The 27,713-nt window shown below is 40.1% G+C and overlaps 1 protein-coding gene across 1 annotated transcript; it reads right to left on the bottom strand.

The window, feature by feature from the left end:
- Window positions 1-600: 600 nt before the first annotated feature.
- On the bottom strand, window positions 601-27,262 carry GDF11 (growth differentiation factor 11). The gene is made up of 3 exons (XM_026678705.2): window positions 26,766-27,262; window positions 2,915-3,288; window positions 601-1,121 (listed from the first exon to the last, which is right to left on the bottom strand). Exons 1-3 carry the CDS (start codon window positions 27,154-27,156, stop codon window positions 741-743), a joined length of 1,146 nt encoding a protein of 381 aa, XP_026534490.1. The 5' UTR covers window positions 27,157-27,262; the 3' UTR covers window positions 601-740.
- Window positions 27,263-27,713: the final 451 nt, after the last annotated feature.

Here is a 27,713-nt window from a genome sequence, read left to right as displayed (position 1 = left end):
TTCATTTCTTTGGAGCCTCCCGTTTCTTTAGGGATTCAGTCTCTCAAAAGGCAGGCAGGTTCAGCAATCCTCAACTTGTAAAATCATTCCTTCCCTCCCACCCACCTCCCCCAAATCCAGGATGGCACGTATCCCTCATGCTGGCAGATTTCATTCATCTTCATCATATAAAATATCCATTTTAACACCACCCCCCTTTCCCCGTGCTTATTTCTATAACTTCATACAGCATTTTATTCCACATCACAACCTAAGGAAGCTTTCATTCTTGGGTTGAACAGCTTCTTTTTTTTTTCTGATGGACTTTTCTCTTTATCACCACTTTTGCATCTCAGATCAAGAGAGAAAAGGTTGAGGGGGGGGTTGTTGGGATGAGAGAATACCAGTAAAAGTAAAGCTTGAGAAGTGTTGGGTCAAACAAGGAGTTTGAGGAGTAGAGAAGAATGCTTGTTTCAGATCTGACTCAGGAATGGAAGTATCGATCCAAGACAACTCATCCGCTCTTCATTAATGTGATGTCTGTTTTGATTATTGCACAGCGCATGTTGTCACTTCAGAGATTTTCGATACAATTCTGTTTGTTTTTGTTCTTTTCCCACAATTACTTTCTCTTCCAAAGTGTTTTAAAATGCTAATGAATGGATTCATCAATGTCAGGGTGCATCGTCGTCGAAAGCAAGAATCCGGCCGGGGTGGGGGAGGGAAACAGGAAAAAGAATAGAACAGAATAGGCTGGGAGTTTAAGAGCATCCACACCTGTCAACCACCATGCCAGGGATTTTGCCATAGATTATCTGCTGTTTGTCATTGAAATACAGCATGTTGATGGGAGACATCTTGGTGGGTGTACAGCATGGCCCTGCTGAGCCCCGGGGATTGGCTTGCTGCACCAAGTGGGTATGGGGATATTTCTGCATGAACATATATTCACACTGGCCTGAACAATAGTTGGCTTTGTACCGCTTTGGAGCAATTATCCAATCCCAGCCGAAGGCTTCAAAGTCAACAGTCAGGGGGTAACGGCAGCAGCGGGACTCTGTTGAGTGCTCATCACAGTCTAAGCCTAGATTCCTTCGGGACCGTTTGTTGTTCTCCAGTACACGCAGTTCCATGAATGGGTGCTGCAAAGGACATACAAAAAGAGAAATCACAGAGATAGGCATTTAAGTAGAATAACTGTTGGCCCCGTGATGAGATAACAGTTTCTAGCTGTGGAAAACAGCCTGTGACAAGAGTTTTGATGGGTATCAATTACACACACATCTATGCATAATCCATCCGCAAGTTTAATCTATGGAACCTTAGCTAGCGCTTTGTCTCTCTTAAGTAAACTAATGCTATGAATATACATTTACCTCCGCACACTTACCAAACCCAATACAATCTCTTGACCATCTTTCCAAGGTAGCCCACAGTAGTTGGAGTTATTTATTCAGTTTATAATAACAGTCCTGAGCTTTGCTCCTTTAAAAAAAAAAAACCCCACTCCAGCCTGAGGATGAAATATGCCTTAAGCAAATGTAGGTCTACTATGAAAAAAAAATCCATGAAAAGGTGAAATATTGATCCATCAGTTGCTTCTAGGAAAAAAAGTATTCAGGCTAAAAGATCAGTTTGTACATAATGAACGAATAGTACTTTGAAAGAGAATTTTTTAAAATATATTTTATGTTATATTTTTTATTATATGTGGGTTAGTTAAACTGTAAGAATTATTAGGTAGTTATAATTAAAGGAGTAGATTCCAAGGAAATAATTCAGAATGAGAGAGATAATAAAAAAACATTCAAATAGGAAAATTGATGAAACTCATATAAGTAATTTGCTAAATGTTTTTTGAAAGAAATAATTTGATGAATTATAAGATTAAATTAAATCATGAAATAATGCATAATACTATACTTTCTGTATAAAAAGAGCTTATTCTAATAAACTACTACTTTAAAACATATCCTGCTAAATTCTGGATTCCTAAGAAGGATATTTCATTGTTAGATCTCTAATTAACACAAACTGAAATTACTTTCTCATTTTTCTATGTAAATAATATTAAACGGATATAAACTTATCTTAATTCTATATTTGAAAGCAATAAATATTGTGTCTAAATTCATGCCTGTGGCTGTAATAAGAATGTTGCGAGAATACTGATTGTGTTATTATCAAGCTGAATACTGATTGTATTATTATCAAGCAAAAGTCACCATTGTGCAACCAGCACAATGACTTTGCAATGCCATGACTGACATGTAAACACCTTCTCTGAGTAGTAGCACTGCAGTCCCCAATTGACCATAGAAGTAGCAGGAACTCCATCCTTAAGTCATAGCCCTGACAATAGCACAAGCCTACTGTTAAGTTGAAACAGATAAAAGGAAAATACTTCCCATTCTCCAACCAGTGCATTTCACTGCATTTGATTATTACATGATACAATGATAGTATTGATTCTGAAAGGCAGAGCTCCCAAGGGAACACCCCCAACATATTGAAACTAGGCCAGAGCTATATCATGGTTGTCAGCCCTTCAAGGTAGTCCAGACAGGAAACCATAACCATGAAACCTAACCGTAGCTTTATCATAAGGTTACAGTAATGGACTCTTGCAAGTCTGAAATAATTTCTCCCTTCCCTTGCCTTTACTTTCCAAAGAAAGGGAGAGTCCCTTCCGAGACGCTTTCTCCACCCACATCCCACCTTTGGACTCAGATTTTGTTTATCAAATTATTGTCTAGGCTGCAGCTCTTTCTCCTGTGCTCCAAGGTTATTCTCACAGCTCATTGCAATGGCTGGAGAATGTTAACAGATATGAGCTCAGCGGGCAATCAAAATATGTCACGGGCCTCTGGCTCCATTTTTTAGAGCTAGGATCAAGAAAGAAGAGGATAGATAGCAAGTGTTCTCATTTACCCACCAGGCCTTCAGCACCAGGCCCAAGAGAAGTCACAGCCAGATCATTGCCATTGGGATCAAAAGCGTTGATCTCAATACCCCAGTTGTTCTGAGGCTGCTTGAACCAGTTCTGGAGCACATGCTTGAAATCAATGCTCTGCCAGTGGCCAATGCGTGAATTCAGGTCAATCTTGAGTGAGCGGATACGGATGTGTCGGCTCCCATCCTCTGTCACCGGCTTAAGACGCAGGATCTGTAGATAAACTGTGGATGTGTGTTGAACAGGCCTTAGGTACACCCAGAGCTGTGCCTTTACTACCTTGGTGAACATAATTTTGGGGCTGAAGTTGAAGAAACAACAATGTGGATTGCCTTCGATCTGTACCACTGGGTCCGCTGGCAGAGAAAGACAAAAAGAGAAACAGTGAACAGACCTTCTTCATACCCCCAGTTTCCCACACTCCTAATATGTTTCTGTCTAAGGTGCAATTACTGTAATGCCATTATGATTATCATATAAAGATCAGAGCTATTGCATAATAACTCTTAATGCTTGGCCTGCAATGAAGGGAGTGTTGAACAATAAGATTTCTCTTAATTGGCAGTATAGCTTGGCCTGAAGCACAGGGAATATTAATCCTCAAGATAAATGTTTATTTTATGTAAATAAAAGTCATTAAGAAACCATTTACTGCATATCCAAATCATTTATTCCATATCCATGTTCTAAATGATGTAATATAGAAATAAAGAGGACACTGGTGAATTAGTAACCATTAAATTGGACTAGGTGTTCCATCACTGAAAGATGGAGTCAAAAGGGGTAGAGCTAGAAAAATCAAAAATAATTATATTGTGTAGGATAAAATAAAATTGTAAAGATAAAATTTTAACAAATTACATCTAGAGTTTTAGACATTAAAGTGATTATGCTGGCTATTAAATTCACTGGTGAATTCACTGGTGCTAATGTAGTGTGTAATATGTATATACCATGATATAAGATCATACACCAGAGTTATATACATGTTGCACAGAATATGACGTACATATGGAAACGTATGACTAGGTTTTTTTCCTAATTACTTGTATAAGGATTATTCTTATATTATTCATGTTGTCTTGTATTCTTGTATGGACTGCACCAGTAAAGGCTAAACTAATTTCATTGTATACATGATGTACAATGACAATAAAGGCTTTGAACTTTGAACTAAATTCAATGCCCAGATTGAATTCACAGAAAAGTGAATGGAAATCAAGATCCAAATCCATTTACATATTATCTGTTCAAAATTAAACTAATTGAGTGTTTGAGTGAAATTTTCCAGATAGTATAGTATCTGGTTTTATAGGTTATCAGATAATTTGGGTGTATGGTATAAATAATGCCTAATCTTATATACGCTATATAAAAAAAAATAAAAGCAGGATAGAATATGTAATAGGCAGGAAATAATAACAGATCTTTGGGAAGGACACAACAGGTGGATAAAATGCCAAATCTGGTCTAACCACCTGGCTGACTGTGTGACCAACCATAATAATAATAGTAACTGCACTTATTTTCCTTGGTAGATAAGAGTCTGCCAACATTGCTGCGTGGATAAAGGGCATGATCCTTGGGAAGGACTCAACAGATTAATAAAAATGCCAAATCCAGTCTGAATATCTGGCTAACTCTGTGATGAACCATAATAATCCCGAAAGAACTGGAGCACCACTTGAACACTATCGGCAAAATTCATCATCAGTCAATTGCAAAAGGTGGCTTTACTCTGAATTGCTTACATCCTGCAATGATACCTCTAACACTACCAAACATCAACATCTGCATATCCCAGGTCTTTGGGGAGGATTCAGTAAGTGGATAAAAATGCCAAATCCAGTCTCAACATCTGGCTGACTATGCAACGAACAATAATAATCCTAATTTGGACCTAAACACCTTAATTTTACAAAAAATACCCTGCTTGGAACTGCCTATAATAATAACCTGCCAATAATAATAATAATAATAATAATAATAATAATAATAATAATAATAATAATGATAATTAATAATAATAATAATAATTAATAATAATTAATAATAATTAATAATAATTAATAATAATACTTTTTAGATCCTTGGTTGGGTCTTGAATTATTAGATTTTTACCATCTTTGGCTGTGATCTAATCTAATTGGAGATTAATCATATCATCATTATCATCTGTGATCAGCCATAACAGCAATAACAGACAGATTACAGAAAATGGGATAATGAAGTAATAAGAATGGTGTATTCGAATACCTGCAAGAAATACCACTTGTCTGAAAGCCAAAATTGATGGGGCCACAAAATAGACAAAGTAATAGAAAACCAAGAAATTAAAGTGTCCTTGGACTTCAGAATTCAAACAGTCCATTTGTCACACACAACACCCTGTATTTAACAATTATTGATAAGAAAGACAAAAAAATGTTACCTTAAATGCCATGGAGAAGGGACAATGTAATGGTATGTAAAGCATATGTTTTATTTAGAAGCAAGTCCCCTGAGTTCAGTGGGGTATTCTAGGTATATGTGCATAGGCTTGCAATGGTAATTCATAATGAATGCAGTAGCAATGCGTTGGGACAGGAAGCAGGAATAAATGAAGCTATTATCTGATTTCAATATAGAGCTCACCAAAAATGTGCTGGTAGAAGAGCTTTAGAAGAACTAAATGCAGCTAGAAGATAGCCAAGCCTCTCTAAAGAATTTTGAGGAGTTTGCCAAAAGGATTTTTTTTAAAAAAAAACTCAAGTCAATTAAATCTGTTATTCTCTTTGTAAGCATACACTCCTTTCAACAACCATTGTATTATTCTCCAGAGGGAATCCATCATGAACCCTCAAGATGATAATACAGGTAGACCTTGACTTAACAATTCATTTAGTAACCGTTCAAAGTTACAACAGCATTGAAAAAAGTGACTTATGACCATTTTTTTATACTTGTGATCTTGGCAACATCCCCATGGTCATCTGATCAAAATTTGGATGCTTGCAATGATTCATATTTATGATGGTTGCAATGTCCTAGAATCGCCTTTTGCAACCTTTCGACAAGCAAAGTCAATGGGAAAGCCTAATTCACTTAACAAATGTGGCAAGAAAGGTTGTAAAGTGGGCCAAGACTCACTTAACAAATGCCTCACTTAGCAACATAAATTTCAGGTTCAATTCTGGTCATAAGTTGAGGACTATCTGTATTGTATTGTTTAAATTAGAGAGTTTTAGCTCTTCTGTAATTTTTGTAGTCATAATGTTTTATCAAATTATATTACAATAAGCTTTTTATCTTTTTGTTGCTAAAACATGATAAATTGTTATCTTTTCTCAACAATATGAACTCACAGCTGCTGGTACTTTAGCTGGTTCTTGCCCTCATATACACTAAGTTCTTCCCAAGAATCCAGGATGCCATAATCTGTCCGCGTAGTGTGTGTGTGTGTGTGTGTGGATCCAAGTGGCGGGGCCTTTTACAACTGACATGGAAATTTCTAAGTGCCATTGAATATCTTTTGGTGAAACCCCTACTGTGCTGACTGAGACCACCACAGTTGGTTTATGCCATAATCTTTCAATTTTCAGATCTTGGTATTTTCTGATCTTTTCCAGATCTTTGTCTTTTATTCTACTATCCTCTGGTATTGCCACTTCAATTATCCACACTTTCTTCTTTCAAGCCACATCATATCTGCTGTGTTATGAGCCAAGACTTTATCAGTCTGTTGTTGCAGTTCGTCGCAAAGTCGGCCAGTTGTTCAGACGGGATTTGACATTTTTGTCCACCTCTTGAGTTATTATGATTCATCACACAGACAGATGTGTGTAGACTGGGTTTGACATTTTTATCCACTTATTGAGTCCTTCCCAAGGATCTGGGATAGGCAAATGTTGTTGTTTGATGGTATTAAAGGTATCATCTCCAGGATGTAAGCTGTTCCAAGTTATAATTGACTGATAGGGATTTTGTCAATGCTGATGGTGTTCAAGTGGTGCTCCAGTTGTTTTGGGATTACACCCAAGCTGCTGTTGGTACTATCTTTGTTTGCTTTTTCCACAGTTGTTCTATTTCTGTTTGCAAGAATTTGTGATTTTCTCCTATTCTTTCTCTCCTCTTCTGCTGCCTCTATGTACTGCCACATCCACTATTTAGACTTTTTTGTCTTTCTTATCTACAGTTGTTAAGTTTGGTGCGTTATGTGTCTGGTACTTGGTTCGAATTCTAAAGTCCCAGAACAATTTACCTTCTTCATTTTCTGTTACTTTGTCTATTTTGTGTCCCCATCAGTTCCTGCTTGCAAACAAGTAGTATTTTTTGCAAATATTCTAATGTACCATTCTTACTCCTTTGTCATGCTCTTGTTTGTAGACTCTCTGTGCAATCTTCTTGCAGGAACAGACTGATGTAGAGCTCTGAATGCACTATTGCCTCTTGAATAAAGTCAGCTTAACAGCTACACAGCAATGCTGCTTAGCCCTATACATTAGCACAGTGAATAATAGCACCTATAAAAGAAACTGTAACAGACTGAAAAATATTGTGACAAAGGGCACTGGTTCTTCTAAGATAAAATCATGCATATTCAGAACCCAGTTAATTTAATACAGTTGAAATAGTCCATTGCTTAGCCAGTAGAGTAGAAGATAGGTCTTCTTGAAAGGCTGAAGTTAATTGCACTATTCTTCCTGAGATGATAACCCTTTTTTAAATGCAGCCTGCTTCCACTAAATAAAATATTTGACCATCATTGTGCAGCTTCAGAATGACGTAGAGCCAGATTTTTCTATACCAAAAGCATGAAATAACTCCTTAAATATCTGAGCACATGGCTACTTCTAAACCTAAATGGGTATTTCCTTCCTCATCCCCTGCCCCAGCAGAGAAACCTTTTTCAGCCCCCAACCCATCCCCACCCTCGACAAATAGTTTTAATGCTAGAGATTAAACTGAATTAGCAGTAGACTTTCCCTCTTTGATTAATCTCAAGCTTCTTCTCCTAATCAACATTAAACTTGAATTTGGGAGCAGAATTTCTCCCCATTTTAGCTTCTGTCGTGCAGCTAAAAGAACCAGTGGCACAAATATCCTTGTTGAACAATGATCAAAATTTACGACATCATTCATTACATTGATATTAATTCTGCAATATTAAAATAGTAATATTCTACATATTAATTCTACAATATTAAAATAGTAATATCCAACATACTAATCATAATATTTACTTATCTCTTTTAACATATCTTCTTTATTTTATTTCCCTGTTTCTAACGTCCATTTTTGTTAGCCATTGATAAAATAGATCCCATATCATATATTATTCAATTTGCTCTTTCTCCCGAATTGCCAATGTTAATCTGTTCATTTCTGCACATTCTAATGTATTGCTAATTACATTCTCGTAGATATCTCTTCACTCATCCAACTTTGTGCAAATACAGTTCTAGCAGTAGTTAATATATGAATATCTAAATACGCATTTTCCTTACTATATTTTTCAGGTAGAATCCCCAATAGAAATATTTCTGATTTTAAATCAATATGCTATTTTATCATTTTTTCCAACCATATATGTATTTTTGCTCAGTATGTTTTTGTTTTTGGGCAAGTCCACCACATATGATAATATGACCCAGGCAGGGGTGGGCTTCAAATAATTTAACAACCGATTCTCTGCCCGGTTGCTGGGTGGCCGTGGCCATGGTGGGCGTGGACTAGTTGGCCTCCTGCACCACCCTGGGAGTGAAAATGGGCCACGGGGGCTTTCCTCGAGGAAAGGCTCTCTGGAGCTTTTCCAGAACTTCCAGGAGGCCCATTTTTTGCCCTCCCCGAGCCTCCACGTGGGCCCTGCACTTACCTGCGATCCAAAATGGCCCACGTGGGGACTCCTGGGAGGGGAGGGGCAGGGTAGGCGGGGCCAGCCAGGGGTGGAATTTGCCGGTTCGCTGAACTGGCCATACGATTAAAAACCGATTCACCCGAACCAGTGCAAACTGGTAGCAGCCCACTCCTGGACCCAGGTATGGTGGCACTTCCAGCATTTAGCCGATTTATCTTTAAACATCTTTGCCAACTGAAGATGGAATTATTATATTAAATTTTTTAAAAAAATAAACAGTAAATAAACACTGACTATCATAAACCCAGTGAGAAGGACAACAGATTCCTGGCCTTTCTCCTTTACTGAGAAAATTGATTTAGCTGGGAGCAATATCAAAATGCTGCAAGAGCCAAAGGAGATCATAAGGATTAATAAACTGAAGCAAAAGTCAAAAACAGATGTAGCAGTATTGAGATTAGGAAAAACATTGTTTCCAAAAACATAAAATAGTCTATAAGAAATATTTTTAGAGGCTTAGAGTAAAAAATTGATTTCATCCCAGCTTGGACAGAAATTTCAGATTGAACCTGGATTTTGCTCAATAACTAGCCAGCCAAAAGCTGGGCACGCAGAGGTTAGATGGTTTTCCATAATTAGTATTATGAACTTTGTTACAATGAAGAAGCAAGACAATGGATTGTTTAGAAAACAAAGAGTTAACTTTCTCCTGACAGTCCTCAATTGGGATTGAAATGTCTGTCTGTCACTAAGCAATGCAGTTGTTAAGTGAATCACATCTAATTTTATGAGCTTTTTGCCATGGCAGTTAAGCAAATCACTGCAGTTGTTAAGCAATTCATGTGGTTGTTAAGGGGATCTGGTTTCCCCCATTGGTTTTGCTTCTTGGAAGTCTCCTGGGAAAATTCCAAATTACCATCATGTGACCCAGGGACACTGCAGCTATCATAAATACATACAAGCTCCCAAATTTTGATCACATGACTGCAGGGACACAACAGTTAAAATTGCAAGGACTGGTTATAAGTCATTTTTTTTCAGCCATTAAATGAATGGTTGTGGGTCAAGGACTAACTGTAACTCTATTCTCTAAAACAGGATTGGTGGCAGCAGGGGGTATGAAAATAGGAAGCCCCCAGCTGCCACCCTCCACCCCAGTTCCTCACTGCCACCCCAATGGGCTCTGTGCTCTGCCCAGCTTCTTGCTCGCCCACCTGCCCAGCTCTGCCTCTGGCCACCAGTGGAGAGGTGACCGTGGTGAGTTGGCCGAGGCGACTTGATGATGGCGAGCTGGTATCAATGATCCGGCCACGGTGAGCTGGCCAAGGCAAGTTGTCCCATTTCAGGGGGAATTGGTTTCAACTCAAAAGCAAAAAGATTGGGGCTCAGAAGTTCAATCAATCTGAAACCCAGAAATTTTGGGTGGTTTGGGATTCTGGCCGAGACGAAATCTGGAGGGAACTTACAAAAGCAGTCAGGACAAGACAGGTATACCTCTCTCTTCTTTGTCCACATACACCACCAATGCCTTTCTTTTGCTATCTCCTCTTAGTAATGTGCCACTGCCTCTGATGGCCCCGTTGTTCTCTCTATTCTCCATTCTGAAATCCTCTGTTTGGAATGCATCATTGTGGGTCTGCTTCCATGTCAAATATGCTTATTATAAAGAGCTTTATATTACTTCAGTCAAAAGAAAATCCAAGCATTTTTTAGTCTAGAAACAGACAGTCCAGTGCTGGCTGCCTCATGCATGGAACCTTTTGTACATCCTTCAAGGGGAGACCAATAAAATTTTGGAAATGTGCTGTGAAATATCCCTGTATTGTCTGCTGGCAATAAACTATTAACCCTACGGAGGTCTTGGCTGACCTATAGAATACAGAGGCAGTCCCCCAATGACTGCTGCTAGGCACTCTCTTCTTCCTTCACAAAGCCAGAGCAGTGGAAAACGAACAGTGACAAAGCTGGAGGACGCACTGCAACTTGAACGCAAGTAGAAAAAAAGATGAATCAGATGAACGTAGACTGGATGGCAAAGGAGATAATAACGAGTGTTTCTCTGCCTTTCAGTTTGGCTTGCAGGGGTGATTCAAACTGCAGCCCTATTACCCTTGACAGTGTTTGATGTTATTGGATAAATTCTCTTCCTGCAGCCCTGGAGAGTCTTCTCTGTCACAGTACCAGTCTTTTCTGTCAAACCCTATCCAAAATGCGGCGAAGGGAAATCTCTGTTCAACATCTAACTTGTTAAAATGAATTATAGGGCCCCAGCTTCTTATTTATGCTATGGGTTTATATAAACCTCTGGAAAAGGTCATCCAGAGTTATGAAACAAGGTGTCTCTGGCATGCTGCTTGGTACTATACTCTATTGCTCTTGCCCCTTGGCTTCAAGCAACAACAAATGTTTTCTGGGTTCAGCAATGATCTGGATCAAAATGAACCAAATGAAGCTAAATCTAAACAGGATAGATATGATAGCCATTTTGTATAGGATAAAAGCAGGGGTGGGATTCTACCAGTTCTGTCCTCCTCTGTAGAAGCAGTTGCTCTGAAGAGCAGCAGACAGAGAGCATACATAGAATCAGTTCTGTGTTTGCTGCTCTTTTGGGCCACCCACCCACCCAGGCTCTTACCTGACCTTTATTTCCTGCTTTTTCAACCGCAGCTGCTTTGCACAACACAGCTGCAGTTGAAAAAGCAGAAAAAAAGTGCCTTTTCAACTGCTGCGCACCCGCGCACAGCACTGCTCAGCTGTCCAGGCAGCTGGCTGACAACGATATACACGTGTGCACAGCAAAATGTAAAATCCCTGGATAAAAGCACCAAGCTAGTATTGAGAAAACCCCAAATTTTTATTCCTCTGAGTAGCTGTTGTAGGAGCCGCAGTACACTGCTTTGCCCGGGACCCATAATCCTGTTAAGACAGCCCTGGTGACCATACTAGTTTTAAGTTGACAATATTGCTACAATCATTAAATAAATCACCCTAGATTGTTATGCATGTTGTCATGTTAACTGCAATTTGGTCTTACTGCTGGCTTCTCCATTGACTACTTGTCAGAAGCCGGCTTTGAAACTTGTAAATTGTGATCATGTGATACTATGACAGTTGTAAGTTTAAGGACTGGTTTTAAAACCACTCTTTCAGTGACGTTGTAAGTTCAGTCACTAAACAGCAGTCATTAACTGAGGGCTACCTGTATCAGCACAGGTTTAACTCTTAAAAATCCCTAAAATTAGATGAGAATCCCTAAAATTCAGCTTCAACACAGAATTTGTGTACCATATCACTGAAGAAACTTACCCATATCTGTCTATTAACTCATACCTCATTACATTATGAATCCTATAATTTTACAACGTCTCATATATGTAATTTGGGGGGGGGGGGGGAACCCTGATTAATCATTAGTGCTGATTTAGATAAAATTATTTTTATTTATTTATTAAACTTATATGCCACCCATCTCACTATCAAGCGACTCTACAACAAAGACAACTCTACTGAAAAATGAATCAAGTATAAAGAATATATTAAATAGTCATTGCTTTCCATGCTGTCCTGTCCTTTCTCCAAGACTGCCTGTTCTCAACATTTTAAGGTAGATTTTAAAATAACTGGATGTTATTTGTTGATTTGGAAACAAAAGACAATATTGTAACTACTTGATATAGAGGATATTCTTGGAACAATCTGCTGCATGCTTCTATATATCATCAAATACACAGTTTAATCTTTTTCTCCGTTTGAATGTCTCCTTTAGCATGGTATTGAAATGCATTAAAAGCATGAGAGGCTTCTTCGCATAACCTTAAAAATATTAACAAAACTTTAATTACTGTCACTTCTTGGTCTGTGATCTATTTAGCAGTACAGTAGTCACTTCTCCTTAGGTGGTCTGGATTGTTCTGATTGAACCCGATCTATTGCTAATCCATGTCACATTTTAAATTTCTCCCTACTATATATTTATGTATTGCAGCCATAAATACAGACCACCTATAAAGGCAGTCTTTACTAGACTCTAGTGAAGTTCTCTTTACTGGAGAAGCAATTTTCACTATAAATCCAAGCAAACTTTACTAGAGAAGCAGAATAAATAAAACAAACCATGCAAACATTAAAAGCCCTTTTAACAATAGCGTAATGCATTCTCTGCGAACAAACTGAGTGAGGAATCCTCTCATCCAAAGCCCAGCCATGATGATTATCATCACTGCAGAGAGATCCCAAGATAGATATAAGCCAAACTGGGGAAAATCAGAGGAGGAAACCTTGAGGACCAGATGCTCCAGACAGGAGATTCTCCACATTCTCTTGGCATAGAACAAATGACCAGGAAGAATGGAGAATCATTTCTATCAAGGCAGATGCACAGACAAGAAGAACAACTGGGATTGAATCTTGTTATACAAATAGGCTGAGTGTGAGAAGGAGGCACTTCTTCCCTCCCTCCCAATATCAGCTAGCAACACCCAGTGGACAAGCTCCTTACCTTCCTCCTCTATTCACAGACATCTGGGTTACATTCAGTTAGGAGGGCCCCCTTGCCCCTGCCTGGTGCACCCCGCTCAGCTTAATCACCCCCAGCTGCATGTGCCATGAACCGCAAGGCCTGCTAACACACCAAGGTCATGACACCAGCCAGCCGCCTCTCCCGGTACAGCCAGCTAGGAGCAAAGGCCTCTGCTAACGAATGCCCAAGGCAATTTGCTGTGCACAAGTCCCAAATTAATGCTGTGTTCCCCTGAGAATTTCTCCCTGTCAGTTTCTGCCAGATCTTAAAGTGACAGAAAACCTTTCCTCCTTTTCTTTCTCTCTCTCTCTCTCTCTCCCCTGCCTCCATGCTTTAGGCCTAGCTATTTGAAATACACCAGATAGTTAAAGACTTTGCTGTGGCAAGAGGTTAGAGGATCCATTGAAGCCTTGAAAATAAAAAATTGCTAACTCGTTACATCTAAGTGCCCTAAACACCTACACGAGGCTCCTTATTTGTTACGTTGAAGTCTCCAAGGAAGAAAAGACTGTGGGCACCATGCAGTAACATCCGTATTGAACATTAACCAGCTCTCTCTTACTGCCAATCATCTATTCTCAATGGTATTGAATTTGTCCCCCCTCTCCCCCAGGCGCTGTCCATGGTTCTGGGCCATGCCCCTGGCTATTTCCCCATTTGCTACTAAAAGAGGGAGGGAGAGAATGATAGCATAATGGAGGTCTAGGATCGTGCTGTCAGCGGGTAATAAAAGTTGTAGTTCTGCACATCCAGAATTCATCAGAGTGGGGAACACTGGAATACAGATAACCATTTTGAAACCCTGGAAATGTAGTTCCTGTTGAAAGATATTTTCAGAATGTGATTCTAGGCTTGATTTTTCTTTAACTAGGTCTTTATCACATGGATACCTAGCAAAATGAAAACATGGAGGATTCTAATTTACTTCTCCATACATTTTAGGGTGACTCAATGAATTCAGGAGTGAATTTGGCGACCAAATTGTAGACCTGCAAGATTTACGTAGCATGTACTTCATGATTCCTATATTAAGGGAAGCTGGATTGGAAGATGTGTGGTTTTAAAACTGGAAGAAGAAGTACCAATAATCTATACTATGGTCATGACACTAATCTCGATAGCCAAAAATACAAAGTATCTGCAAGTTCTAGTAGATAAAAGTTAGGGGGCACAGTGAGAAAAATGGCACTACAATATAAAGAAGACCAAACTAATGACAACAGGCAGAACAACCAATCTTACAAGTAGCAATGAAGGTGGTGGGTAATTTCTGCCTTTTAGGATCAACCATCAACAGCAAAGGAACAAGCAGTCAAGAAATGCCATATGTCACAGACTAGCTCTTGGTAGAGCAGCTATGAAGGCCTTGGAAAATACTGGGAAAAGTGAAAGGAAAGAGAAGAAGAGGATGACTAGCGGAAGGTGGATAGTTAACAATGGCGATGACTGCACCACTGAAAGACCAGGTTAGGGATAAATCGTCAAGGAGAAAATCTTATCTATGTGGTCGCTACGAGTCAAAAACAATTTGTGGCACATAATGCCATGACTCAACTATACTAAGCAGTTCAAAGATTTAGAATCTTAGTTATAGCACTATTTATAAAGAGAATTATATATTCCACATAGAGTCTTAAAATTTCTATGGTACATAGATACAAATTTCATGAAGTTTCCTTAGAAAGGTTTATCATGGCAGGTGCAACAATAGGAGATATTCAGAGAGTGAAAACCTTTAACCATCTCTACCAGTTGCTGAATGCCTTCTTATACTTCTTACTGCAGAAGCAAATCAACTAGAAATAGAGAGCTGGCTTTGCACCTCTGTCTGAGAAATCCTGTTCTCTTCTGACTTTGCTTAAGGACACCTGAATCTATCCAGCTTTTCTGAGTGTTTAACAGAGAAAGTGAATGTCCACATGTCCCAAAATAAGCAAAAGCAAATATGGTACATTCCAATGTTTTGAAATCCATCCCCTATTAACCTCAGAAAGGATGATAATGTGGGTGCTGTAATCCAAAACATCTAGAGCAGGAGTGTCGAACTCAAGGCCCGCTGGCCGGATCCGGCTCACTGAGTGCTTAGACCTGATGCGCAGGGCTGCCCTGGAAACAGCAAAGGACCGACCTTTGGTGCCTCTGCTAGCGAAAATGGAGCTTGGGAGGGCTGTGTGTGACCCTTCTGAGCTCCGTTTTCGCTGGCAGAGGGTTGCAGGAGGCCATTGTGGCCAAAAACAGAGCTCACAAGCCTGTTTTTGCTGGCAGAGTGCTCCAGGCACCACAGATGCCCCCAACCCGAGAGACTTCAAGCTGGCCACACCCACCTCGGCCCCTGGAAGTCAATCACAACCCTAATGCGTTTCTCTATGAAATCGAGTTTGACACCCTTGAACTAGAGGGTGCCAAATTGCCTACTCCTGTGCTAATAAATGCACATAAGTGAGAAGCAGGACATATTGGAACATTTGTTTTATTTAGTAAATGTGTACTCCATTCTTCTCTTGTGATAAAACAATTTAAAGTAATTACAAATTCAAGGTTCAATGTATAAATCATAGCTGAATAACTGAATTCTTAAAGTGGGGAGGTGAAGCACAGCAAATTAAAGGAGGCAAAAATCAGAATTCCATTCCATTAAGACTTAAGCAACCCAGTAAGTCATATGCTTATTAAAATAAAAACATTTTACCTATGTACCTGTAAAGCTCCAAGACAGGGAATCCCATAATTCCATAAAGGAAGTCATTTCCTACATCCCATCCAACAATTCTTTTTCCTGAATATCATCCATCTACCTGGAGAAGGCCTTCTTAGCAGATCTTAAAGTAAGCAGATTCATTCAGGAAGAGTTAATTATTGAAGGACCAGATTACACCATGCATTTCAGTGAATATGGCTGGACATGTTCCTTTCTATCTTGGCCCTTTTGTTTCCTTTCCAAACATGCACATGCACAATATACTTGGAAGACATATCATACTTGGAGAGAATATTTATATACTAAACTTGGATATAAGTATCTTTGCAAAGAGTTTCCAGTCCATACATCCTACTTTCCTTATAATTAGTGTTATCAATTCTAGCATTCATCTGCATTTATAAAAAACAATCCCCCTTCTTTGCAATAGATGAGACTTTTTTTTGCTGGACTTTAGATCTAATCATTTTCTATGATTCCATCTTTATAGAATTTAAACCTTTTTGGCAGATATACAGATGGTCAATTACGTATATGTTCCTTTGATTAAAGCTCCAGTGGTAATCTTATATTCATTCTCTCTCTCTCTCTCTCTCTCTCTCTCTCTCTCTCTCTCTCTCTCTCTCTCTCTCTCTCTCTCTCTCTCTCTCTCTCTCTCTCTCTCCCTCCCTCCCTCCCTCCCTCTCTCCCCTCTCTGTCTCCATTTGGAACTGTGTGGGAAGCTCTGTTCATAGGCACTCATATTTAATATTTTTTGTCTTCATACGGGCTAAATACATATGTTCTGAATTTCCCAAGAGATGACAAGATGGCTTCTAGTCCTCGTGACGTCTGCTGTTAAAAACAATCAGATTCTCCCAAATCTATTACCTGGGGAATCAGCATGTAATTTATTACAGAAATAGGCTGTAGTATTTTACACAAAATACTAAACTACAACCCAAATTACATTTTAGCTTTCATATGCTCCATAAGCCAGTCCATCTAGTTATTTTATGGTTCATTGTTGTGCAACTTCAGAAATTAGATTGAGTGAACTTGAATTGACTATGGGTGTGCCATGAAAGCCAAGTGACAAAATATTCGTTGGGCTATAACTAATTTAACATGCTAATTTATCTGTGCCCTCCAGTGTGCTATGCAGTTCTACTAGTCAGTACTCAGGTGGGAGAAGGATAAAATTGTACCAGAGTAAATGTGAGCTTAATTAACCTCCCCTGGTCAGCTGTGTCTATCAAAATCTTTGTTAACCTTTGGGGAGTACCTAATCCTCAACTCATTAATCCTTAAAGCAGGGCTGTCAAACTCCCGGCCCATGGGCTGAATGCCTCATGCAACGCCCACGCCCTGTTTAGCAAAGAGGGGGAAAGTCCCGATACGTCACTTGACGCTGATGTGATGACATGAGTTTGACACCCCTGCCTTAAAGGAAAGATGTGGTACTATAGATTGGCTAAAGACATAAAGTATCCCATTATGGAATTTACAATCCCCAGCCTCTATTTTGTAGCCCCCAGACTGTTCCCACAAAAGTTCATATGCCACTGAACTTTGGTGATACAATTTTATTTATTGTTTGGCTTCATGGAGACACACTTTGGTGTATTAAACTGAAAATATCTGATCCCATACCCTTCCCCACCTGTAACGTAGCTAGACTTCCAGACGTGGCTATTGTGATTTTTGTGGCATGATAATGGTGATTATGCTCTCCCAGTATAGAAATGTTGCCCTGCTTATTTTATCAAACTTAGTGTTGTTTACAAACAACAGTAATAACAACTTCAATTACTAACAAAGTGCTACTAATAATATTGCATCGGAGACCCCCTTCACCACCTCACATTGAATATGCCAAGTTGTACCCATAGTTAAAGAATAAACTACTCCCTATATGTTTTCACAAAGAGATATATTTATGATATCACATACCTTGGCATAATTATTTCCATACTACTGTTGGAATTACATTTCAATTAAGGTACTCCATGAAAGCTCTATATGATGCATGTCTTTTGGGGGATGGAATTTATTATATATTTTCACAACAAAAAGGAAAGTATAATTAGCCCCAAATTGCAACTGCAGAGATATATTGGAAATACTATCTGGGCATAAATGGCTGATCATTACTAGGGATATGTTGTACGTACTTTAAAAACATCAATATGACATTTTACTCCTATCCGTTTTTGAGATATTTCATTGCTTGTTAAAAATTGAAGTCTCATTTTTTCTAACACTTCACCATTCCTTCTATTAATATACTGTAATCAACATTGATAGCCTGATATTTCAGTCTCTTGATTCCTGGCCTCATACTTTTGAACAAAGCATCAGCCTTGAAATTACCCCAATCCAGAAAACAATAATGCCTGCAAACAACTTGGTTTAAATCTACTCCTTGCAGTCAGAATGCTGGGCTGAGAGTAGCATTTGGTGGATTTCACACTGTCACACACATATACACACACCCTGAAAAAAAACCTCCAAGATACTTCATTAACTTCCCTTCTCCACCTCCAGTGCTCAAACGAAAGGTCAGCAGGGGTCATGGCTAGCCAATAAATGGTTTAGAACCCAATTATCCTTTCCCAGTTTCTTGTCTATCAGTGGGAGAAATGTATGCTTTAGATTAAAAGGTGGGTGGTGGGGAGAGAACAGGACAGAAGGACTGAGAAGGGACCCAGAAAGTTTTATGGCCCCATTGCCTATAAAACCTTCTCTTCCTTCTGTTCAGGAACCATAAAAACACTGGCACACACAATTGCTTCATGAAAGAATGTAAGCAGCAAAAATCATAATTGTCATCCAGAGAAAGGGAGATGAAGAAGAATGTCCAGGATTCCAGGGGATGAAACCTAAGAGTTGAGTGGATGAGCTCCAGCCAATCGGTGAGCCTGGGGGCAAAGGGAACTTTTCCACATGGCTAATTAAAATCAGATTGGATTATTCTTGTCAGTGTTTGCATGCTGACTTTTTATTTTTTTATTTTATTTTTTTTTAGTTGGGAGGGGGAGAAGCAAGTTGTTAAGGAGAGAGAGAGATAGTTGCAGCAAGGAGGGGCAGCAAACGTTTAACACAGAAAAAAGTCTCAGCGTGTCACCGATTTTATGGGCAGTAAAATTTCAAAGCAATCCAAATCTATTAATGCTAGAGAAAGAAATTTCTCAATGAGCTGTAGAATTGGCCAGGAGGGAAGTCCTTTTCCCTATTGCAATTCCTCATACTTGTGCCCCCCCCCCCACCTTTTCACCCAACACCCCTTCCTTCCGCTCGGCCTTCACACACTCCAGACCATACGCTGTCACTCCTCTTTACATGGCTGCTTGCTAAACTGAGCCTTTGGAATCATTGGTTCGTCCGAAGGGCATCAGAAGGGAAAGCTAAGCTTATGATTATGAAATGGGTGCGATTCACACAATGCGGTGAGTATTCCTGATCTACATTTTCTGTCTTTCTAGTCTCATACTGTTGGTACATTTGAGGGCAGAAACAGGCACTATAAGCCTGCAAAATACTATTGTTCAAATTCCATTGTGTTATGTTTTGTTTATTTGTTTATTAAATGAATCGACCGCCCATCTTACCACAAGGTAACAAATAGTTTTATTTCTAAAGAACAGCTATTCACCTTTTTCAAAATGATGTATTGGTGCAGTGGAAGAATGACATTTACTCATCTTTTATCTTATTCAGATTCTTGGATCCACTAATTTTAAACTCCCATCTCATGACTGTCTGTATGATCAGAATAGAGGTCTCTTCTCATCAAATTTTTCCATGTACATTAAATAACTTATTTCTAAACCACTGTACATTTTGTTTCTAAAGCTGCTTTACTGTGAATTGCCATTTTTTTCTCCTTCTACAGAGCCAGATTATTTTTTTTAGCCATGCCAAGTGCTGACTTGATTTCAAGTCCAGCAGTTCAGTGTGAATCACCCCTCCTGAGGACTTTTAATGGCTTTCAGTTCTTTGATTTCCTTAACTTCCTCAGCAGTATTCTGGAGGAAGTTTGACATAACAGCCAAGTCCAATGTGGATAACTGATCCACTATTTTAGATTCATTTGATCAGTATTAGGTCCTTTCTCTTTCTCTCTCCCTCCCTCCCCCTCCCTCTTGAAACTGAAGGTTCAAAGAACTTCAAATTGAGGGTTCAATGAAATGAACATATCTTTTGATTCACAGCTTACTTCACCCTGCTTTTTACTGCTCTCCCTCTGATTAGAACTATTGCTTATTAGATCTGGCTTTGTTTTCTGTAGAGATTGAAGATCACAATAAGAAATCCAGAAGAAAGAAGATTCACATTTCATTCTGGAAAAACGATCTAACTGCTCAGAAGTCCTTCTGAGCTCCTGCTGGGTTTCTTGTCATGAAAAAGCTGTTACAAATGAAGCAGGAAAAGATTATATCTCTCTCTAGAGTTGGGCAACTGAGGCATTTATTCAATTTACTAGTACTGAAAAACAAACTCAATTACTTTGAGCCCCAGTTAACAAGTGAGTGATAACTGAAGACTCTGAGTGACATCCAATTTGATGATGCTAACCAGTCCTGAACATTTGTCTCAGTACACAGATAGTCCATTGCAGAGTTTTTACAAGGTGGCACTGTGCCTCCTATGCCACTTGTGCGGGAGGCTTTTGTGCCCAATTCCAGGGCAGTATTTACCTCAGTCATGCAAAAGAAGTATGTATTGGAAAAAACTGTTTGGCACTAAAAAGAGATTCATTGGCATGAAGTATGCTTGTAAAAGAATAGGAGAGTGTAATATGGTGATACTGGTATATATGGGCAGTATTTAGAAATATATTTTTAAAAAGATGTTCCAAAACATTTTCATCATATGGCTTCTAATTTTCTCAATGAAGTAGCCTAATAATTCCTAATCTCATGGTATTATTTTTGTTGTTGGAATTAATGAATAGCGAAACAACTTCATGATACAATTTTATGATCTCTAAAGACCAATATAAATAAATATGAAACATAAGGTTAAATGCAGTTTAGATTTCAAACATTTCATTGACTGTGCTAATATTTGGGGAATTTGACTTGACCAGAAACACATGTTGTTAATAAAAATCTAGCAATTTTTATAACAATTATCTACACTTAATTATCTATAAGTTCTTTGGAGAATAAAGATGGGATATGTTGCCCCTGTTGCCCCTTTTAAGCAACTGGTGTTCAAAAAAAGGGTATTGACAGATTAGATTAGATTAGATTAGATTAGATTAGATTAGATTAGATGCAAAGAAGCATTCTTTTCTCAGCAAGAGTGATTTAATATCATCTAATCCTGAAAAAGTAAAGTTAGCAGTAATGGTGCTGAAGTGGTGTCAAGTCATATAAGAATTAATATTTTCATGTAAAGAAAATTAATAAAATATAATACTTGCTATAATTTGCTTTATGTAAATTTTAGAATGAGCCAGTAAGTGGTAATATTTAAAGCTATGATTAGATTAAAGTGACTTTTTTTCAACTAAGAATAAGGGATTTGACAAAGTATAAAACATCCAACCACCTAAGGACTGGATTAGATTCATTTTCTTCAGGATAGATAATATTGCAGACAAGTTCTTTACTCAAAATCATCAAAAACCTATTGTCGTTAAGCTTGATTTTTAACAGGTAACTCTACTCCACATAAAAGACTTTTATTGTAAACTGCATTGAGGACTTTTTTTAAAGTAAGTGGTGTGAAACTATTTAAAAGAAATAAATAAAACATGAGGAGGAGGCAGGAACCATTTTTTCTCTCCCAAGCTCATTGTATCTCTGCAATAAGATGGGGTCTTGTAGACCCCAGGCTTACCCTATAATAACAAATAAATATATCATAAGAGGCACTTCTCTTATTTTGCTCTTTCCACTGAAGTAGCATACAGTCATTTTCTGCCTTTGATAAGATAGGAATTATATTCCTTAATACAGATACCACTTCTATCCAGCCAGGCTGTTCCAGAAAATAAGAAATTATATTCATTTATAATAGTAACAGTTAAACAGACTGCTATTCCAATGATACATACTCAAATCCTCATTCAGTTTTGAATTTTAAAATACCATTAAAATGCTTAGATAGAGTAATAATTATGAAAGAAATTGCAAGATTCACTCATATTTTCAACTCCGCCTACTTTCAGTACAATGCAATCGTGTACGCTTTTGTGTAATGCTTTAATTCCAAACAGTAAAAAAGACAATTCCCTCAATCAATAATGAAGAACCTACAACTCTAAATTTTGCTGAAAAAATACCTCAGGAATACAAGCCAACTAGGGCCCATAGTGAAATATGCTTAAAGATACAGTTCAGCAATATTAGGGGGTTGTGGCATGTGTTCCTCAAACAAGATGAATATGGATAAGGAGTTTTTCAGATATTCCCTTATGTTTGACAGTACCCTTCATCTATCTAACCATTCCAGCTCAGAGTTTATCAATAGATTGATTTTTGCAAATGACCTAAGCACCTGTCTCATAGTGACTTCACTGATAATATATTAGCCTGAATATCTGACTCATATTATACTAACAACTCTCCAATTCTCTAATTCTTACCAGTTTTTAAAACATACCGGTAGTTCTTCCAGTTTTCTAATCCTTATAATATTATGCTAATTCTTAAGGGATATTTATTTGCAAGGTCGTTTTTGCTGTGATATATCAGGCGATACTTTAAAATTCTATCATTATTCTAGAAATCAGAGATCAAGAGTATATTCATCAGTATATTAGGACACATTCAGTGGACTTCATATTCTAACCAAATAACATATCAAAAGAACAAAATTGGAAGGGACCTTGGAGGTCTTCTAGTCCAACCCTCTGCTGAAGCAGGAGACCCTACATCATTCCAGATAAGTTCAGTGATGGAGCACCCACAACTTCTGAAGGCAAGCCGTTCCACAGGTTAATTGTTCTCACTGTTGGGAATTTTCTGCTTAGTTCTAGGTTGCTTCTCTCCTTGATTAGTTTCCATCCATTGCTTCTTGTCCTGCCTTCAGGTGCTTTGGAAAATAGGTAGACATACACACACACCTGCCTCTTTGTGGCAGCCCCCTTAAAATACATCTCATCTCACTGCAGTTACAGAACGACTCCAGTGCCCTTTATTCTCAGCCTTGAGATTTAAGTTATACCCTGTTGTAAATGATAATGAAAGAGACAGTTCCATGTAGTGGTTAAGGCTAGAAACTGGGAGACCATATTCTAATCCCACCATAGATCCAAAGGTCAACCAGTTATGCCATAAGCCCAAAGCCAACTGGTTGACCTTTGAGCCAATCCCTCTCTCAGCCCTAGGAAGCAGGCAAAAGCAACCCATTTCCAAAAATCCTTGCCAAGAGAACAGTAGGGATTAGTCCAGGCAGTTGCCTGGAGTCAACCCTGACTTGAAGGCACCCAAAAAAAAAAAAAAAAAGATAATGGAGGGATAAGAAGCTTCTATCCTTCAGGTGTTGCTGAGTTATAATTGCTAGGATCCCACAACATTAGACTTTCTGGCTACAGCAGCAGTATTTGAGAAGTCATAGTTTCCTACCCTATAAGAAAAGACAGTGCCTATAGACAGACAGTGAATGTAGAGAAATTTTCTATCCTATTATTTGTTTCTTTAATGTCCAAAATTGATTGTTTGTCTAAGAAATTGTTTGACTCAGAAAAGCTTATATAAGTTATCTTACACAAGTATGAATGGCAAAATGGTAGAACGAGCACTTTAAAGGATGCTGCTTTTGCAATTTGAGGCACCAATAAGGCTAACACATATAGCTCATAGGGAAGAGGGTCTGTGCCATGGGTATCAAACTTGCTGCATCACATTGCCATCGTGACATTTCACATTTTTCCCCTTTGCGAAGCTGCCTGCGCATGATGCATCTGGCCCACCACGGGCTACCAGTTTGACACCCCTGGTCTATGTTAACTGCTTTCAGCATGGTAAATAAATGGCTCTCATCTCCACTTAATTTTATAATATGAATATAACATATAGAATAGAATATAATTATAATAGAATATAACATATCATTCTTGTCCAAGCATACTGCTGCTATCCAGCATTCTTTAACTGAATATTGTACCAACTGTTCTGAATTTTGTAAAACTAGTTGAAGTGCTATAGAAAACTGCAAGAAAAGTTATTTTGAATTGTTCCTCCTTGGTGGCAGTATCTGCATTCATCTGATGGAAAGCTTCCCTAAAAGTTGGAGCTGCAGAGGTCTCTAGCTGAAGGGAGCATACCTAAAAAGTGACTAGGAAATGAAGGTGAATGTGTGAATGACACCTAAGTATTCATGGAGGGAAGTTTGCTTGATTTGCAGGCATCAGATGTATGTATGTGAGCTTAGCCCTAGAGAGATTTGTTTGCACAATAGAGTTTCAGTGACTCTTGTCTCATGTTTGAATATAAGGATTATGAACCACAGAGGTTATTCCCTGAAGTCAAAGCTAGCAAAGAAGGCAGAAAAGCTGCAGATTCATAATGCAGAACTGTAATTAGTCAGCATTTGCTCTTCATTTCAGGCTCCAGTACACCTTTTCCCCCTGAAGGATACTGCGAGATTTCACTTGTTTAAAAAGAATGTTCTTGCTGTATTGCACGAAGCCTAAACTGGCACATACACCATATTAACATTATGTGTTTTATTAGATATTGGCTTGAGTGTGTTGCAGGAACCAGATTGTCTATCTTATCATGTTTGATAACTCAACCCCTGTGAAAATTGTACACAAATAAACCACACATTGTTCTCTATTTGTAATGGCCAGCCAAATATATAATTCAAAGTATTTATCCCTGAATATGAAGTTATTATTTACTGGCTGAGCATGCAGAGTTGTGTTAGACTGCTGTCATTGAGCTAGAAGAAAATTAAAAGGGCCTTTATGCTGGAATTGCAGTACCCACTGAGCAAGCTAAAGTCTTGAGGGAGGAATCATTTTGAGATTTATCGTGGTGAGGAGAGACAGAGAGAGAGCATACGCATCCTCCTCCCCAGGATAAATCTCAGAATGACCCCTCCCCCGCCCCCCCAAGACATATCTTGTCCATCAGGCAGCAAGAAAAGTGCTCCTACAATCCCCTATCAATTGTACAATTGTACAACTGTCACAGAAATTAGGGGATCGATTTGTCTTTTCTTCACTCCCACTACTTGCCATTTATTAAATTGCCCTTTATGCTTTAACAGAGAGCAGAACTCTCAAGGAAGCAACCGTCACAGCAGCAGGGCTGTTAGAGGAGCCTGAAACTAACAGGTATCTGGCAATGCCAGTTCCAACCGCTGCAACTCCTGAAAATATACCTCAGTAACTTCAGGGTCCCCATAGGATCAATATTGCATAAGGACTTCCACACTCGGTCCACTCGCAAGCAAACCAGCCAAGGGAAGGGTGGCAAGAAAGAAATATTGCATCGCACATAGGCCTGTCACTCCCCAGCCATTCTTGCTTGCTTGTTTTCTCAAAGCTCTAGGAAACATTTACTTTTAACTGGGTGTTTTTTTTCTTTTCACAAACGGAAAAAATGCCATTCAATGTGAGGTTATAATAAAACGGGAGAAGTACAAAGGGCCCGTGGATTTTGGCAGACCTGGAAAGAGAACAAGGAGGGAGCCTGATGAGGAGGGAGGCAGCTGGATATTGCAAACGCTCTGCTGGCTGGGCAAACTTCTGAGTGTTTGCAGCTGGCGAAAGGCACTCACAAAAGGGATTATGCCTTAACTTGGCAGGGGGAGAGAAAGGAGCCACCCTCTCCAGCGGGGAGAAATGCTGTTTCCCCTTTCTGTTTGCAAGAGAGCATGACTGGCAGAGGCCTTTCAGAATCATGACACCTTTCGGCAACTGTGCTCTGGAGCAGAACCTCTCTGTGACCTTTCTTAGGTTTATTTGGTTTGGGCAAGAAGTACTTTTCACACAACACTAATCTACGCACTGACATCCTGCACCCCCCCCTCCCCCGTCCCCTCCCCTTCACTCTACCTCCACAGACACACACTTTAAGCTCCAAACCCACAGAACAGTAGGGCCAAAAGCTCTCAACAGGGATGAGTTTGCACAATATGTTCCTGTTGCCAAACTGGACGCAGCCACTTTCTGCACAAAGCAGAAAGCTTTTCTCTTCTAGCGGATCTGCTGGGTGAAGAACTTTGCACAACTTAGGGAAAGCATTAGGTTTCTGCAATCTTCTTTCTCTCCCCCTAACCCACCCACCCACCCCAACACAGAAAGCCAGGAGGAACATTTTGAGGAACAGAGGCCTTTCATTCAAACTCAACCTTTCCGATCTGACCCTGCCTGACATTTGCTCTCTAGCACGCGGGGGCGGGTTAAGCATTAAACTAACCTGACAGTGAAATCAGTCCTTCAAAAATACTCAAAGAAAGCCGGCCCAGGCGGAGATGGAGGGCACTTAGTGCGGATGCCTTCTTCACACCTGGTCAGCTCTCGCTCTCGCTCTCTCCCCCACCACCCGGGAACAACCCAGCCATCTGCAGCAAAGAAGCCCACCCATTCCCTTTGATTTGGAGGTCCCTGGCGACGCCAGCGCTGCTGCTGCTGCTGCTGCTGCTGCTCTGGGAGCGGTTTCTGCCGAGCTGCAATAAACAATAAACCCCAAGACTCGCAGAGGCGAAGCGGCTGGCTGGCCGGCTGCTGGCTCTCCTGCTCCTCCCTCCCCCAAGCCCGCGGCGGCGAAAGTTGCGCTTGGCCGCTGCAGGCAGCCCGGCTCCTGCTTCCTTTAACAAAGAAGCCCCGGCTTACTTTCTTGAGCCATGCTGATGACAGTCTCGGTGGTGGCGTGGTACTCGTCCTCCTCCAGGTAGTCGTCGTGCTGGAAGGAGTCCCCCTGGAAGTCGTGCAAGTCCAGGATCTGCTGCAGCGGCGGGGCTTTGGGCAGCAGCTGGTTCACCACCTCGCGGGTGATGTTGGGCGCCTCTTTGAGCCTCAGCTTGCTGAGGATCTGCGACTTGATGCTCTCCAGCCTCATCTCTTTGCTGTGCTTGCGCCAAAGACACACGGGGCAGCTCTGGTCCTCGGCTTCTGTCACCAAGGGGACGCCCTCCGTGGGCGCCTTCTCGCCGGGCTCGCCCGCGCAGAACTCCAGGGAGAGGACCAGGAAGCCCCAGAAGACGGTCGACATGGGCACCGGCATGTCTGGCGCTTCTCCGCTCGCTCCCCAGCCAAGCAAGCCCCGCTCCTTTCTCTCGCGGAGCACAATCGCTCTGGCTCGGCCTCGGGATGATGGGCTGCAGCTGCTGGGTGCTTGGGGGTGGTGCGCGCCGCCGCCGCCGCCGCCGCCGCTAAGTTCTTTGGGGTTGGAGATGGGGGGCGACTTGCTGGTTGGGGGAAGGAGAGGAGGGGGGAAGAAAGAAGGACTCTCCTTTTATATCCCAACTGAACTGTGTCGTAAAAAGCCTTGATTGGCTGCGGAGGCAACAAAAGAGCTCTCGGCAAAAGGGCTGTCACCGGCAGGGGAAAGCGAGCGGACTTCTCCGCGCTCTGCTCGGGTCAGGGCGAAGCACTCCGACCGCGCTCGCCTCTCCCGGGTGTCAAACCTTTTAAAGGCTGGCAGCGCTCTTTGAAGCGGGGAGGGGAGGGGGCGCCCAGATGGGGGGGGGGGGGAGCGTGCGGAGGAGGCATCTGACAGCCCCTTAAAGAAACAAAGTCCCCTTTTTCCTTCCCCCCACGCCCCACCCCGCGCGCTACCTT

Source organism: Notechis scutatus, chromosome 2 (genome assembly GCF_049901735.1).
Source record: "Notechis scutatus isolate UNSWTSFEM ecotype Mainland chromosome 2, rNotScu1.2, whole genome shotgun sequence".
Lineage (NCBI taxonomy): Eukaryota > Metazoa > Chordata > Lepidosauria > Squamata > Elapidae > Notechis > Notechis scutatus.
This window is presented reverse-complemented; position numbering and strand designations above follow the sequence as displayed.

Excerpts from the sequence above, each read along its gene's own strand:
- GDF11 (XM_026678705.2), bottom strand. The coding sequence starts at position 27,156 with ATGCCGGTGCCCATGTCGACCGTCTTCTGGGGCTTCCTGGTCCTCTCC. Across the intron at positions 3,289-26,765 it reads CATCAGCATGGCTCAAGAAA|CGGACCCAGTGGTACAGATC; the intron begins GTAAGCCGGGGC and ends TTTCTCTGCCAG. Across the intron at positions 1,122-2,914 it reads GGCCTGGTGCTGAAGGCCTG|CACCCATTCATGGAACTGCG; the intron begins GTGGGTAAATGA and ends TGTCCTTTGCAG.